Source organism: Hydra vulgaris, chromosome 12 (genome assembly GCF_038396675.1).
Source record: "Hydra vulgaris chromosome 12, alternate assembly HydraT2T_AEP".
Classification (NCBI taxonomy): Eukaryota; Metazoa; Cnidaria; class Hydrozoa; order Anthoathecata; family Hydridae; genus Hydra; species Hydra vulgaris.
In genome coordinates, this window is record NC_088931.1 from 50,407,501 (window position 1) to 50,425,206 (window position 17,706).

Sequence of the window (17,706 nt, forward strand, 5' to 3'; positions counted from 1 at the left end):
AAGCTAAAGAAGTACATCATAAATTTTCTTTTTGATATCATGAAGTAACAGTATGGGTTGTAAGTATTTTGATTACTGTTTAAATTATAAGTTAAAATGGTATAATTTTCAAATTTTAAAAGTAAGCATTATTTATCATCAGTATTAATGTGGGCAAAATGTTTCTATTTTATATTTCTTAACATATAACTATCTCTTCAATAATAATAAAAATTGAAATGAAATATTTTATTACTTTTCACCAAAGTGAATGCTTTATAGATTTCCAAGTACAAGTAACTTCTACAAAATAGCAAATAAGCTTTTCGTAAGGTATCCTTCTCTAAAACCTCATCACTGCAATGGCTCTGTGAATATTTAACTGTATAATTAAAACTAATAATATCAATGATGTTACAAAATTGTATAGTTAAAGAACTTTTACTTTTATTCTATTGTCAGGAACTTCTTGTGCATTTGTTGAAGGCAAAATTTAAATGAGCTAGATGCCCTTTTCTAAATGATGAGCAAGTTGCACAGTTTAAGTACTCTAGAATTAATTCTGGTCGTAAGCGTAACTCTGATTTGCTGAATAAGTCTACTAATCTGTACTCAGCAAAACGTCACTGCCATCATTCAAGTGATAAGGTAAATACGATTTCGCTGCATATATAATACGTGTTTATATGAAAAAATTACTCACCCTATTTTAATTGTTATATTATAGAATGTGGATGATGGTATAACTCAAGATGTTATAAAAAGCATGGTCGATGAGTGTCAAAAACTGTGACCTGATAAAGAATTTTTGACTCACCAGATTGTCTTGTCAATTGAGGCATTAAAATATACATGCCAATATGAAAGAATTTTGGATGTCCTAAATAAATTCCCAGCACTTTACCATGAAAAAGTTGTAAGTGGTTTATTATTTATTTTATATCTATATTGCTCTGTTAATGTTGTCTTAAAACAGCAACATTCATGATATGAGCAATAATTATCCCATTTAACGCAAGTCCTGAAATTTCATTTGTTATATTACTTTTATAAAGAAATATTCTTTAAATAAACATAGATTATATATAAAATAATAAGAAAATTAAAATTATAATAAAACTAAATAAGGCTATTAGTTGGATTTTTTTTTTCTTTATTGGCGTGGGAAGATTAATATTTCTGTATTAATTCAATTTTTTATTAGTCTGTGTTTTTATTCATGCTGCTCTGGGGTGTCGCTTCTCAAATTTTTTTATCGCTTCCCAAATTGCCCCTGCAATGTTAGGGTGGGAGTAAATATTTTTTTTCTTTATTTAGCGGCTTTGTGATATCATTTTATTTTTTTTTATTTTTAGCTTTTTGCAGCAGCAAGAGCTATTACAAATAAAGATATTGATAATGACTACTTGTTATTATTGGGTAGAATGAAGGAGGAAATAAAGAAGTTGATAGATTTAAAAAAACCTTTATTAGCTAGATGGAAGACATTGTGCAATGAGGTACTGGACGAGATTAGTAATGGTAATATTTGTTAATTTAACATTAAAATTATTTAATTGTTACTTGAATTTTGTATTTTATTATCCTATTTTTAGCAACAATGAAAAACCTTGATGCATTAATTCTTCCAAGCATTTTTTGTGGCAAAGAAACAATCTTATTCACTATGACGCTAGTAAGTTTTGTTGATCAGTATATTCATTTAAATGATTGTATATCATTATCATCTAAATCATTTTAATATTCATTTATTTGAATAAAAATTGATAGAAAAAATTCAGTTCACTTTTTATTATCTAAAAATTCAAACAATTAAAGTCAACTTTTTTATTTTATATACATTTTAATATTTTTAACATTTATATTTTTTTATTCTAATTATTTGCATATATATATATATATATATATATATATATATATATATATATATATATATATATATATATATATATATATATATATATATATATATATATATATATCAGTGGTGTACACTGGATTTTTAGATGTTTGAGTTTTGACACTTACAGGTATTGTGCTAACTCCAAGCTTTTGTATGTTTATGTTTATATCAAATATAAAATGTTTTGCAAAAAATTGGGGTGATTAAAGCTTGGGAACAAAAAAACCTAAATTTTTGGGCCCACCTGGCCCATAATGTAGGAGTTACAAGTTTATAAAATATTTTCTTTATTATTTTTATCTAAATTTATATTCATCAACAAATTTCAAATTTCATGCAATAATCTCTTATTTTTCAAAAACTATGACCATATAAAGTTGTAACGCCCCTCACTTTGAGGGTGGCTGTAAACATTGCAGGGTCATAAAAACTGAACACTAAGAGATTATTGCATGAAATTTGAAATTTGTTGATGAATATGAATTTAAACAAAAATAGTAAAGAAAATATTTTATTAACTCGTTGCTCCCACTTTAAGGGCTGTGTGGGCCCAAAAATTAGGGGTTTTTTGTTCCCAAGCTCCAATCACCCCAATTCTTTGCAAAACATTCTTTTTTGATATAAGCATAAACATACAAAAGTTTGGTGTTTGCACAATGCCTGTATGTGTCAAAACTCAAACATCTAAAAATCCAGTGTACACAACTGTATATATATATGTATATAATTATTATTATTATTATTATTAAATAAGGTTAACTAATGCAATTTTCAATATTTGTTAATATTATGCTTCTCTTTATTAGGATTCAATCTATCCTACCCCAGCTCTGAAAATTGAGGGAGATGTTATAAATCCAACACGAATAAGTCTTGTAGTTGACAGGGTGACAGTAAGCAATTATGTTCCTGATATAACTTGTGGCTTGAGTCATGTCATCTGTTCATATTATATTTTTGATATCGCATATCCAAAGAAACTCCAAAAAGCCTTGTCTTTTGTAGAGCATTACGTTTTGGAACGAAGTAGTAAACTTCGTGGCAACATTTAAAACATTGCTAGTTGTATGAATTTGTAATATAAATTATAAAACTCAATAATATACTAATGTTATTAATTTGTTTCAAAACTTTTTTTTAAATCAAGTTCATTTTTTGAACTGGCTTCCAAACTTTTAGTTGTTTTTATAGAGAATTTTTTTCTTTTTCACATGATATAGTTGTATATTAATATGTTCCATAGCATATAAATATTTCTATATAGAATACGATTTATATATAACACCATTTATTTACATAATGTATATAAATACGTATCAAAAATATTTATAAATATGGTAATAATTTATTAAACTTTAGTTTTTGTATTAAATTGAAATCTCTGGCCGAATATTTATATTCTGCAAAACACGACTCATAAAGTTAAGTTTTGTAAAATAATCATAAATGCATTGAATATTGCGTTTCGTGTTAAGTATTTTGACATAAAATATTACTTTATCGTTATCGGCGAAAAACCGATTTTTTGTGTTACGGCTTGTCCCAATAAACGAGCCAATTTTGATTATCAATAAATCCAAATAGCGTCAGTTTTCTAGAAAACCGACTTAATTTGATTATCTGGATATTCAAATTGGTTTTTCAGAAAACCAAAATAATTTGGTTTTCTGTAAAATCAGAATAAATTGGTTTTCTAGATATTCAAATTTGGTTCGTTTATTGGGACAAGCCGTAAAACCAAACTTGGTTTTTTGAAAAAATGACTTTTGTAAGAGTGTATTACACGAACTTTTTTCGATAAGCAAAATCAATTCGAGTTATTAAAAGTTTTGATCTCAAAGGTTAAAAGAATACATTTTATATTACAAAATGTTCTAATGTCACTCTGTCTTAGTTTTGAAGAAACGTCTCTATCAAATTTAATTGAGGCTGCATTAAGCTTTTGTTGAAAATCTTCACCCGTAAGACTGAAGGGCATATAATCATGCAAGATTTGCAGCGTCTCCTGAATATCACTAATTTTTGGGCAAACTGGATCGATTGCATTAACATCATCATTATCTTTCTCGTTATAAGCATCATGTTCATTCGCTGCATTTTTAACTTCTTCTATCAACTGTTCATTTGCAAGTAAAGGTGCTGTGCTAATTAAGTTTTCGTCTGCAAAAATAACATCTTCAGCAGTTGTACCTTGAGGGTATAAATTATCAAGTTTTTCTATCTGATTTTGAACCTCTTTAAAAGGGCCGTCGTCTTCATCTGAATGGGCAGATTTTCACTTTTTGCCATGCAAGATCAAGCATTTTCATTGCATCTAAAATTTTAATTGCATCTAAAAATTTCAATTTCATCTAAAAATATATTTAATTGCATCTAAAACTTTTAATTGCATCTAAAAAATTTAATTGCATCCAAAATTTTCATTGCATCTAAAAACAGGAAGATCATTTTTTTATCAATAGCTACGACCAGCCTTTGCAATGCCAAAAGTCTGGTTCCAGAACATTTTACAATGCACTTTTTTAAAAACAATAGAAATAAATACGATACAAGAGCAACAGGCAACTTTAAGATACCTTTTGAAACAACAAGACTCTCAAAACTCTCAATTACATATCGTGGTCCCTATTTATTTAACAAATTAGTTTCCAGAAACAAATCACTATTAAACTTAAACAACACTCTCTAAAAAAAAAACTAAAAACCACAAGAATCAAATCAAACAACTGTAAGGAATTTTTTTAAATTTAAATAAATAAATAAATGTAACTTAACTTTTAATACAAATCGAAAAAAAAAATAGTATTAATAACAAGGTATATATGTAACACGTACATATATATCACGTATGCAACTGATTTTTTATGTGTATTACACGTCTAAGAAATAGGTACTCGATGACAAGACTGACTTCAGTCTTCTGCGAGGTTCCTATGACTACAAATAAGTAGTTCTTTGTATCAATCTTACACAAATTTTGTTTTTATCATATTTATACACTAACATTATTTTGAAATGTGGTAAATAAACTTATAGTGAAACATCTAAACTCTCCTCCAAAAAATTAGCAGATTTATTTTTATCTATTGTATTTTTTATTTTAATTGAAGTAATATAGAGATATATTTCTCGGATTATTTTTACTTACGCGTTATTATATTGTTGTAATTGGTATTTATTTTATTCATGTCTCGGAGTTGTAAGCAACTATATTTTTATTTACCTCGTATATTTCGAACTTTATATTTATGATTTAAATTTGTATATCTTTACTGCCAATCAGTGATTGGTAACTTGTAATTACTTTGTAGTTGTATAATAAAACATAAATTAAAAAAATAAAAAAAAAGCCAAAGATCCGTAATAAACTTTCAAAGAGCGTTTTTAACTGATCCATCGGTTGAAGTTTAAATGTGATATTCGGTGGTAAAAAAATGAACTCAATAGATTTTAGATGATCGACCGTCGGGTGTGCTGGAAAGTTATCTATTATGAATGTTACTTTCTTTTCTTTTTTTTGTAAACTTTGTATCCACTTATCAAATAGTACGCTATCCAGCTTTTATTTTGATTTCTGCATCTGCAAGGTAACTCCTTTAAAGCAGCAAGGTGATTTTGATTTTCCCATTAGAAACACAGGAGTTTTATTACCAACTGCCCTTGCTACAACCATCTCTGTAAGACAAATTTTACTGTGCTTCCCCCTATACTTGTCTCAGATTGAAGATTAGACTTATTAGATTGCATACAAAAAAACAATCCAAATTTAGCTGCATTATAAATTTCATCAAGTTTATACCCGGATAAAATTGTAGGGAGAGATGTTTCCTTCCTTGGCGTGGTCATTTCAGCTGTACAAGAGTTACCCTCTCCATATACCGTCTTGAAAGAAACATTATACCTGTTTTTCCAAAAATCAAGCCAACCATCAGACGCCTAAAATCCATTTATAATAATTTTTTTAGCATGCTCTCTGGCTTTTATTTTAAGAATTGTTGGTGATACTGCCACATTTTTACTCCTTCATTTAAAAGCCATTTAAAAAAACTTAATTATCTAAATTTGAAAATGTTCCGTCTTAAATTATTATATGTTTTGACTTGTTCCTTGCGTCTTCATACATTTGAAAATTTTTTCTTTATTTTTGATCCATGTTGACAGCGTATTTTTTGGAATGCCATGTTTTATAGCAACCTGAGACTTTGACAATCCATCACCAATTTCCCCTAAAGCAGCGTACTTTTTTTTAATTAGCTTTGTGTTCATTTTTCTCTTTACAGCGACAGTAGCCATAATAAAATGTAAATACAACAAATTTTATAATAATATTGCAACGCACGTTAATTTTAACGTTAAAACTGAACTTGTACTATAAATTAAACAATCAAACTGTTATTATCGTTTATATTGCAATGCATGGGCTTTATTACGGTTTTTTTTATACTTTTGTTCTAAAGTTTTAGTTTTCGGAAAAATATTAGCCTTGGGAACAGATAAAATGGTTCGACTTCAAGCGAATGTTCATGTTCGAGTTATCGAGTTGTTTTTATGTGAAAGTATTAGTGTAGGTTCAAGGGGAACTCAAAAAGTAGTTCGAGTTACTGGAAGTTCCAGGGTGATGATTTTTTGATTTTTTTTCTTAAACATTGTTTCCTGTAGCTCGAATGAATTAACTTTTGTCTATTAATGACTAAAATGACGCTTATTCCATTAAAATATTGGAAAAAAGGTCACACACAAACCACTTTGAAATGTTATTTATGTAGGCATTTTAGCATTTTATGATTTGTATTAACAATATATATATATTATATACTGTATATATATATATATATATATATATATATATATATATATATATATATATATATATATATATATATATATATATATATATATATATATATATATATATATATATATACATACTGTATATAACATAGGTCATGAAACCGACTTGTGCAATAATTCACGTAGCAGAGAAATGTATAGAATTTTCCAGAACATCGCCGACAGTGACGTCACGGTGACGTAGTTGTTTGGGAAACTTCTGCAGAGTTCTAAAATTTTCTTCGGCTGTTTTGTAGTCTGCTATAAACTGGTATATAAGCGAGGTATTCAAAGCGGGTAGTTGAGTTTTAATTATCTTAATTTAGTGTCAACATTATTATTGCCTTATTTTAATTATTGCGCATTCTCAATAATTTAAGTATAAAGAGATCCTTATATTATTTGGTAAGTTACATTTAACTCCTTCGCAAATTATAATTAAGCATATATTATTTTATTAGTGTCTGCCTTTTTCATTTTCTATAATCGTTATTTGCTTCTTTTGAAATAAAATATATTAACAATAACAGTTCAATTGAAAACTTAATAACAGTTTCTTTAATTTGTTACGTAATTAATATTGACGTAAAGGCCTTTCCTATTTCAGTTGCTGAGTAGAAGACAACATGTCGTTCAAGAAGAGCTCTTCTAACACGGAGAAGAACAAGGAAACCTGGACAAAGAACTTAGTCATGTTTCAAGCCCCATCAAGAAGAGGCAACCTGGCAATTTATGAAGCACCCTTGAGCGAACGGAGTCGTGTACCCCTGAAAAACCACGTCATTGGACGCTTCAAATCTCTTGAATCCACTGCCAAAGAACGAAGAGAGAGGATTGGTTTAATTGCTGTAGAGCTTAAAGACCTATGGAGCAAAACTTTGAACTTCCCGCATGTATCTGATCAAGCCATTTGTGCAAAACTTGCAAAACTTTTTAAAGACTACGAGTGCTGCAGAAAAAAAACAAACTTTGATTCATTGAATGAAACATGACCAAGATGAAAGGCGAATGGTTGTGCAAAGAGGATGAGAATCTCTAAAAACTGAAAATTAAGAGCAAAGGTCACGTTGGTTATTCAACTGGCAAACCTGCTAGTGTCAATACCATCAACCCATCCAAGCGAAAGAGGGCAATGGAAGCGACTGTGTCCACACTTACCAGCTTAACGCTACCTGATTGTTCCGAAAGTAGCAAGGACTCATCCGAGAACAGTACAAACAGCCCTTGGGAGGATGACAATGCAGCATTAATGAGCAAAAGGAAGCATAACCCAACAGGCATTGCAACACGTCTTGTTACATGCTCAAAGCTATCGTCCCACGGAGCAGCAGTGGTGTGCCGCCAGCTTTCTGGTAAGGGCGTTGAAATCCCAACTCCATATCAATCAGCAATCCACAAGGCTATCTACGTGAGAGCCGCTAAGATAAAGAAATACTTGGTGAGCACGCTTCATCTGGAGAAGTGGAGCATACACTTTGATGGCAAACACATTGAGGGCTTTGAATATCAGGCCGTGGTCCTCAAGAATGAATCTAAAGAAATTAAGTTGACTGCGCTAAAATTGAAAGATGGGAAAGCTTAAAGAGTTGCAGAAGGACTCCAGGATGTGTTAGAAGAGTTCAACCTGTGGGGATTAGTTGTGATGATTGTTGCCGACTTAACAAACGTGAATACCGGCAAGAAGACAGGCGTTGTTGTTCGGCTGCAGAAAATGTTTGAAGAGAAAGGTCACCCCAAACCCAAGTTCATTAGTTGCCAGCGCAATGTGCTAGACCGCGTTCTGCGCGTTGTCATGGACAATGAGCTCCATAGGTCAACTAAATCACCGAACATCGAGTAATACCTTTGTGCAGGATTTGATGAGCAACTACGATAAATTGAAAGCAGCCTTCAGCAACGGTAAAACTGAGATTAAGGAAACAGGCGGCTGAAGAGATGACATGAAGTTTCTCTACCACCTCACTCGTGTCTTCTGTTACTTAACTGAAAGGAATTAGATCCCCTTCATGAATTTTAAACAGATCCCAAACATCAGCAATGCACGCTGGAACTCTCGTGCCATTCTAGCCCTTCTTGCGTTTTTTCTGATGCCAGAAACCCGGATTAGGTTGCGTAAAATCTGTTCATTCATGTCTTACTCATGGGCTAACCATTGTTTCAGCAGTCAATTGTTCTGCGTTGAAGCTCTGAATGACTACCCAAAAGCTCTCAATTGCTTGAAAACCCACTGGAAAACAGATGACTCTCCAATCAACATTGGCCGAAGCAACCAGTGTTGCCAGCGTGCCACGCAAGTTATGCACGAATTGCGCGACTCCTGCCGTAACAAGGACAACCTCCCACTGAGATTCATCCTCTATAATGACATTATCGTGAATATTTGGCTTCCTTGTGCGTTTGATGATCCTATATAATGTTGTATGCATGTGACTCTATAACTTGTGTTCAATTTTGTATCTGCTTACAGTGACTTCAAAAATTTGGCCAAAAAGCTAACAAATAAAATTGCTAAAATCATTTTGTTCGTGAGATTTTTTTATCAAATCGCCTTGAATGTAATATTTTATTTAATCTTATATAAAAGCTTATCAAGTTATGAAACAGGGAAACGAGGTTGCATAAAAGTTATCACCCTAATGCATACATATATCAGGGGTTCGGAAACCCAAAAGGACTCCGACTTATATTTATATTTATATATATTTTTTTATTTATACTTATATTTTATAAACATCTTTATATGTATAACAAAATTTTTTTTAAATATTAATTAACATTGTACTTTATATGGTGTTCCTATCTTATTATATATAACTTTTAATATTATATATTACTATATTACTTTTTATTTATTTAATAATAACTGTCTACAAAAAAGTACATAGTCTAGCTAAGCTAAGTTTTTACAGCTGATTTATGTTAAAATTATATTTAACTTTGATTTGAAGTCTTCAAGGTCCTTCTTTGCAAGTAATATAATAATGTCAATAAATAGGAGCATTTCTCATATTGCTCAATGAGCAACGTATAAAAAGAGTTATTAAGTACGAAACAACTTATGTTGTAATAATATAGAAGCAACTTGCCCCTCTTTTTCACTGTTGGCACAAATATTTTTCGTAACTTTTTTAAGAAACTCTTAGAGTACTTTTTCAAAATAAAACTTTTATAAATAATTATGAAACAAACAAAAAAAGTTTAATACTTTCATTGCTTACTCATATTTGCTGTTCAATCTTGTAAATATATGAGAAAGTTCTGTCACCTCTGCACTATTCGGGATGGTGGTTTTCTTATAGAATTTTGCCTCAATAGGATCTTTACAAACATCAACTTGAAGTACGATTTGATTTATTGATCCATCGCCATTTTTGAATAAAATTTCACATTCATATGCTTCATTTTTAACCAAAGGATATTTAGAAGTGCAGGTAGTAATGTTTCTTCCATTAGTTTGATTAACAAATTCTAAATTTAAACAATGATAAAGTAACTTCATCATGTTTTAATTCAAAAATAAGTTTTTTATTGTTTTCAAAAAAAAAATTTAATTTAAAAATTAAACAATAATTAACAATAAATTGTTTATATGTCAATACTTCAAACATGCAATTTATTGTTATATTAAAGTAGTATAATAATAACAATAATAATAATAATAATAATAATAATAACAATAATGATGATGATAATAATAACAACAACATTTATAAATTTATGCAATTGCTATTATATCTATTATTGTACGTCAGAAAATTTTTTTTCACAAAAACTTTTTTTGGTATTCAGTCGATGAAAGTTTTTAGACTTAATGTAAACTAGTTTGGATGAAAGTATTGTATCTTATTCTTATATTAAACCCTTTTACTTAAAAACGATATTTAAATATAGTTTTTAAGTAAAAGAGTTTAATATAAGAATAAGATACAATACTTTCATCCAAACTAGTTTACATTAAGTCTTAGCGTAAACCAATTTGAAGCAAAAATTTTTCTATGCATTAGGGTGTCCCTGTAATTTTCATTTGAAAATGATATTTCCTAGATAGTGATGGTTTCATTCTGAAAAGTCATGCCTGTGTTTCTCAACTATTTGTAAAACAAACTGCTTATTTTTTCAGTTTTCACGATACTTGGATTGAAAATATGCATCAGACGAACTCTTGAACAATTGGCATTTCGACAAATCATTAACAGCAACATCAATAAGATATCAAAGTGTCAGTCCTTTTAGAAAAATTACAAAAAATCAACAGTTTGATTTTATCATTACCAGAGCAATCCCTTTTGAATTGATCATGAAAAGATTAGAAATTTTTAATCTTCTTTATAATTTGTGCTAAATGATCTTTGTGATTTAATCCAGAAAGAAAGCATCAGGTCATATACTTGCCTGACACTTTCAGACAAAATCGGTTTCGTTTTGCAATGATAATAATAAACTTATACAAAGTTTACTATAACATCCCAACCACAGGAAAGGCAAACCAGTTTATGATTTCGAATGGATGATTGGATAATAATCCGATCTAATCCGTATTTCAAATTTTTGGTTAAATTATTTTAGCCGTGTTGCAAGGTTTCTGCACATGATATATAGAAAATTAAATAAGCAAGTAAAGTATCAAATGTATAAAAAATCATTATTACCATAAGCAGGTATAAAAATACGCTGGTTAAGCTATATTTTCTGTAAAAACTTATTGAAGAATCTCTAAATATTGCAAAAATGATTTGAGATTTTGTGTTTAATATCATGGAGTATAATGAAACAACACCGCAAGACACCTTTTTGTGCATGTGTTAGCTAAGTAAAATAATATTAATTTTTTTATTATACGTATAGTCAAACTGAAATAGAGCTATATAATCAAAGTTGTGCTAAATATTGGTATCAAATGTGTTTTTTCTTCACTGGACACTTGCTGTAAAAAACTTAAAAGCATTGCAAGTTCTTATAACTCGAGTCATCTGTAACTTTTATAGTTAAATTATCATAGTCATTTACTTGTTTAAATGATATAATTGCAATAATAAAGCGATAAGAATGAGTTCCTTGTTTAGCTAACTAATCTTAATTAAAACGAATCACCTCTAAAATTTATTTGAAAAAGTTTTAGGATCCATTTGATAAAAAAAAATGTAATTCATATCAAATTGCCCCTATCATGGGGTACATTGATTCAAGTCATTTTTTAACAGGAAAAAAAAAACTCCAGTTGGCTTGCGTTTTCAAAGAAGAAACCTGAAGTTAATTTCTTCACTTTCCTCATAAGTTTCTTGTTTTCTTTATCATAGGTGGAGCAATATAATAGGTCAATCGCAGTATTATTAGAAAGTTCTGAATCAAATTCTCGTGAACCTTGTAATTCAACTTCTTTGTAAGAATTTGAAGAGTTCAACATTGATACGTATAAATGTGTCCCAATGTATTGTAAAAATAAAAAATAAAGTAGGTCAAAGTATCAATATTTACAAAAATGGAAAACTATTATTATTAATGTTATTATTACTATTACTATTAATATTAATACTAGTATTAAACTGTTAACAAATTAAAAAAGAAATGTGTAAGGAAGATTGGTATGTAGGGGTATGTATGTAGAATGAGTATGTATGTAGAAGGAAGAGTGGTATGTAGTGGTATGTATGTAGAATGGAGGTATGTGTACCTTCAGCGGCACATCAATTGTACAGCCTTCTTAAACAATAAATTTAAACTAAACATTAGTTGCATGTATTGGCCACTAGAGGCTCATAGGAAGTGGTTACACCACTTCTCAACACATATGTTGTTGCAGTCAAAATAAAAGTTTGTTTACTAAATCAAAAAGTAATTTATTTAGAACATTTTTTTTCCATTAGAGTAAGTACCAACTTTGTTTTTAAACTGATAATCACAACTTGCATAGTATATATTCAGCTACATTTAAACATGTTTTTTTGAACAGGTCTGGGTCCTTAACCATGACCTACTTTATACACGGCCGTATATGTTGCATAAATAGGCCGAAAATTAGAAGGCCAGTTTTTCAGTATTTTAAGTTTTGTGTTTTAAAATGTAAAATAGTTTTAAAAGTAATGCTTAACGTTTCCAAAGTTTTAAGTTTATTAAGTATTTCTTATTTAATATTTTTTAGGCTAATTCATCTGTGTTAAATTTTAAATTAGTAATACAATTATCAAATATTAAGTAAAACTATACTTTACAGTTCATTTCAAATATATAATTTTTAACATTTAAAATATAACAGATGCATTTATAAAATAGCATTTGGAGTTGAGATATTAACGATATTGAAATTATAAACAAATTTTTAGTTAAAACAATTTATATATATATATATATATATATATATATATATATATATATATATATATATTCACTTCATTTCTTATTTTCTTTTTTCTCTTTGTCTCCTTTTGAAAGATAATACAGTATCTTTGTGTTTACTCCCACTTACAATCTTTTGTTCATTATTATAAAAAATATTTATTACTGTTCGATTAACAAGAGAAAGTCCCCACTCAAAATGACTATCACAAAGAAATTTTTGGTTCAAATTATATTCATATAAAATATTTTCGCTAACTTTTCTGATATCAAGAGTTTCCAACGTAAGTAGACTTTGTTTCACTGCATCAAGCATAGCAAAGCAACTAACAACATGACTTGCAAGTAACTTTGAGGGAGTTAAGAGACCTCCTCTGGATACTAGGTCAATATATTCTGCATCTATGTCAACGACATCACTTTTTAGCAATAAAGTACACAATTCACATTTCAATTTTTTAAGTAACTTTCTGCATATATATCTAGCAATAAAAATTGTAACCTCTTTACTGTCTTCATCTAACTCACTTTCCTGAATTTCATTATTAAAAAGTTCTGAAATCGAATTCAGATTCACATCTGAATGAAAAGGTTTTAAATCCAGTTTCCAAAAGTCAAAGTTCTCTTTTAATAATGATCTCATTTGAAAAATTTTCTCAGAAGTAATTACTCCGCGTAATCCAACTAGAAACCTGCCACCACTCATTTGGCGATACTTTGAAAAATGTCGCTCTAATGGATCACTTTGGAAACGTGAGGTTAGAACATAATTATATCCTTTAAATAGAAGATCTTCAATTAGACTTGAAGTACTTTGCAATGTTATTACTAGTGCATTAGAAGTCTGAGTTGTGAGACAATATCTTTCAGTGGAACTGTACTGTAAAATTTGCCACTCTTGAACCCTCTTGAAGTTTTAAAAATTTTGATGCTGAGTATTCATTATGAAAATAACTTTGAATTGCAGCTGAAGTTGTTTCATGGAATATATTTAATGCCAAGTTGACATCTTGTTTATTGTTACCTGGATATAGAGTCTTTTCCCCTAATTTATATGCTTTCTTAAGTTTGCTGAAAGAGTTTTGTCTTTTTCATGTACTCTATGAAGCAAAGCCCAAGAGATATCCCCTGCAGACACTTTTATATTAAAACCGTAATCAGTGAACTAAAATGGTGGGAAAATGAACTTTTTAGTACTAATCAAATTATTTCTTAAGTTTTTAAGCAAATGAACACTATCATACATTAGATAAACTTTATAATTATTATAAGTGATAAAGAAATTTTCTTCTGGCTTGTCTGACCCATGAATGCTAGACAATTTTGAATACGCTGAGACATTTGTTGGATGGCTGTCTGCAATCAATGCTCGAATGTTAAAACCTGCAGATCTTAATGTATTTAAACTTTCCCCTATTTTATTTTTAATGAAATCTCCAGTGATATTTGTCTCTGGGATGGCTCTAGTTACATAAGGTATTTATTTCTTAAGGCCAACAATCATAAAGACAATTACTCCTTTGTAGAGATTACCCTCTTTATCTTGTCCAGTTAATCTACCACTGTGGTATTCACAAGATTGCTGCAGATACATTTCATCAAAAAGAATAACACAATCATTGCTTATTTTGTCCTCATTTAACAATAACTTTAATGATTTATGAAATCAATTCCACCTGATACTAACTTTTTTTATAGTGACTTTGATGGTAAAGGAAGTTGTTCCAGAAGATGCGAATAAGCCTGATACGATGAATATCTTTGCATTAGTGCAAAACGTAACACTTTTGAAGAATATTGAGGTCGACCTTTAGATTTAAAAAAGATTAGTTTTGAAAGTTCATTAACTAAATAATAGGAGTTTCCTTCAAAAAGATTGTGCATATAAGACACCAAATTATCTAAAATAGATAAACTTGTGAGTTTACAATTGTTGATAGTTCTAAACCAATGAAGAAGTGGAAGTGGACAACTTTTATAATGCAGTTTTACATCCAAATTGTTATCAACACTTATTAATTCAATAAAAGGAGTGGAGTCTACAAAAAACAAACGATAATATAAAATAAAACTTTCATATCTTTGAAAACTAAATCCATTTGGAGAGTTAGATTCAAGAAGCATATCAATGTTTTTTATTTTATCCATTTCTTGAAATGATTGAATTTCATCTGGGATAGTAGAATCTTGTTTAGTTGGTGGTTTACGAAAGTTAGAAACTTTAGGCATTACAGAATATGGAATACGAGTTTCTTCAGAATAAATAGATGGAACAGGTTTTAACTCGTGTTTTAAAGTAACTCGTTTTCCATATTTTAAATACTTTTCTTCAAAATGATCCATGAAAATAACTGAATGTTTGCTTGGTTTCCAATCTTTTCTGTTTACAAATTCAATCCATTTTTTTTCTAAGCTAGTATCTTTGGGAAAACTAAAAACAGCTTTACTTGCAAAAAGAGAACTTGATTCACGTTTTTTAAATTTATAGCCAGTTCGACAATTAACCACAGCGCATTTATTTACCATAGTTCTCACAACTAATTTGGAAACTTGATCAACACGACGTCGTTGGCGAAAAAAACTCTGAAAAACTGGCCTTCTTATTTTCGGCATATTAATGCAACATATGTATAAAGTATAAAGTATATAAAGTAGGCCGTGTATAAAGTAGGCCATGCCTTAACTGATACTCTGGTGACTTACTACTTGTGTTTGTAAACCAAAGGAGCACTAACATTTTGTCCCCTAAAATAATTCAATCTAACCCAAAAGTTCAGAAAAAATCTGTCATCAAAAAGAAAGAAGCAAAATTGATAAGAAAGTAACGTTATCTGTATTGAAGAAAAGATTTAGCTTTGACTTGGAGCTAGATTCAGAATTTAAGGCAACTGTAAATGAACATTTTTATGAAAAGTCGGAAGTCAACTTCGAAGTTTTGGAAGATCCATATTTTGAAAAAATTTAATCTGGGGTTTTCATCTTGGCACATATTCAAGGCAAACGTGCAAACCACTTTTTATCAGGTGAGCTAGAAGCTGGTGATACATTTTTCAAAGTTCAATATTTAAAAAAGGACATAAACTCAGAAAGATTTACTAGAGAGAAAACAAACATTGTATGAGTTGGACAGGTCTTTAAGTTACCGCATTCCTCACAGGAGGTTCGACATGACAACTATCACTTAACATTAACTTTGATTACCTGAATGTGGAATAGAGATCATGGAATGTCAAATCACAGTGAAAGACTTAATATTACTCAACTTTAATGCAGCCATTAAATGTTATTATTTTCTTATTAAACTTTATTGTTTTTTATGTATGTTTTTAATTTTAGTAGTTAATTTTAGAGGTAGTTTGTTTCAAATAAGATTAGTTAGATAAACAACGAATTCATTTTAATTACTTTATTATTACTATTACGTCATTGTTTTATTTTTTTACTCAAAATTAAAAATTTATCAATGTGTCTCAACTCAATTTTTTTAAATGTTGCTGTCCTGTGGCTTCCCTTCCCACTTGCTGTTAAGGTCAATGGGCCCTAATCTATGTCTTCTTCAATGGGCCCTAATCTAAGTCTTCTTAGCAATTTTTTTTAATGCAAATAACTCAGTTTTCCAGTTACAAATATGTTTCCGTTTTAAAAAGTAACATTTAAATTTTGTAAAAACCATTTTCGGTTAATTTTAGTATATTTAAAAAACTTTTTGTAATTTAAGTACAGTTGCATAATCTTAACGAAGCTGTACTATAATGTTACAGTTTCGCAAACATGAAGTAAAAAAATATGAAGTCTAAGTAAAGAATCCTTTGTTTTTTGCGTTTGCTTTAATCACGTGATCTTATATTAAACTATTTTCAGTTTTAACGTTTCTTAGAAATGTTGCTTTTAGCGTTAGCATAAAAAAACTGTTTTAAACTCTTTTTAAAATAAAAAGAAGTATAAAAAATTATTACTTACGTAAAAAAAAGTTATACCTGCTATAAAAATAAGAACAATAAAATAAACTGATCCCATCATTTGCACAAGTTCTCTTTATTTTGGTTTAAAGTTTATCAAATAAAAGATTGAGTAAGAAATTTGTTATCTTACGAGTTCTGGTTACAAGAATAAATATCTTTAATCCCAAGAAATCTTACTGAGTAAATAAACACGTTATGTTTTAGTTACTATTTTCTTAATATACGTTTCTTCTTTCACTTATAAAGAATTGTTGATAAGTCAAAAATAAACATAAGAATCAACAAAATTGACTAAGTTCATGAAAGTATTTACTAATCAAAACGCGGTTTGATATTTACAATAGAAGACAATAAAATTCATAAACTTTATGGTCTTTATAACTTAAACTTCATCTTATGTATGAAAAATGATGTATGAAAATGTCATCGAATTTTATTTTGTAATTTTAACGCGCCTTGTTGATGAGCGTTCTTATAAAGAAAATATAAAAAGACTTAATTTTCGTATTCTATTTTCATGGATCGTATTTTTCTACAAGCATATTAACTTTATAAACATAATCAGGGCTGTCCCGAACGGGAAGTGTAGGGAGTGTTTTCCCCCTCCCTCAATAAAAAAAGCAAATGTCAAATATCGAGAGCCTCTTTTTTTTTGCGTCTCATTGGCAAAAAACTCATACGAAACCCCCATCCCCCCAT

The 17,706-nt window shown here is 29.3% G+C and overlaps 2 protein-coding genes across 6 annotated transcripts in view; one reads left to right on the forward strand and one right to left on the reverse strand.

Moving 5' to 3' along the window:
* The window catches only part of LOC136088804 (uncharacterized), a 17,942-nt gene extending 14,930 nt beyond the window's left edge, over positions 1–3,012 (forward strand). For 3 of the 5 annotated variants that reach the window (XM_065813586.1, XM_065813588.1, XM_065813589.1), the window contains 6 exons: positions 1–59; positions 442–627; positions 707–895; positions 1,335–1,500; positions 1,575–1,654; positions 2,689–3,012. The exon at positions 1–59 is cut by the window's left edge and continues 88 nt beyond it. In XM_065813586.1, the coding sequence (XP_065669658.1) occupies positions 1,404–1,500; positions 1,575–1,654; positions 2,689–2,934 (423 nt within the window). In that variant the 5' untranslated portion in view covers positions 1–59; positions 442–627; positions 707–895; positions 1,335–1,403 and the 3' untranslated portion in view covers positions 2,935–3,012. Of the gene's footprint in view, positions 60–261; positions 313–441; positions 628–706; positions 896–1,334; positions 1,501–1,574; positions 1,655–2,688 lie in introns of all 5 variants that reach the window. The other 2 variants (XM_065813587.1, XR_010642498.1) reach the window with 2 other exon arrangements.
* LOC100201200 (uncharacterized) overlaps positions 1–17,173 on the reverse strand; it is a 29,109-nt gene extending 11,936 nt beyond the window's left edge. The window contains exons 1-2 of the mRNA XM_065813585.1: positions 17,023–17,173; positions 9,931–10,180 (exon numbers count right to left, since the gene is read on the reverse strand). Coding sequence (XP_065669657.1) covers positions 9,931–10,180; positions 17,023–17,065 — 293 coding nt within the window. The 5' untranslated portion in view covers positions 17,066–17,173. The remainder of the gene's footprint in view (positions 1–9,930; positions 10,181–17,022) is intronic.
* Between the last annotated feature and the right edge of the window lie 533 nt (positions 17,174–17,706).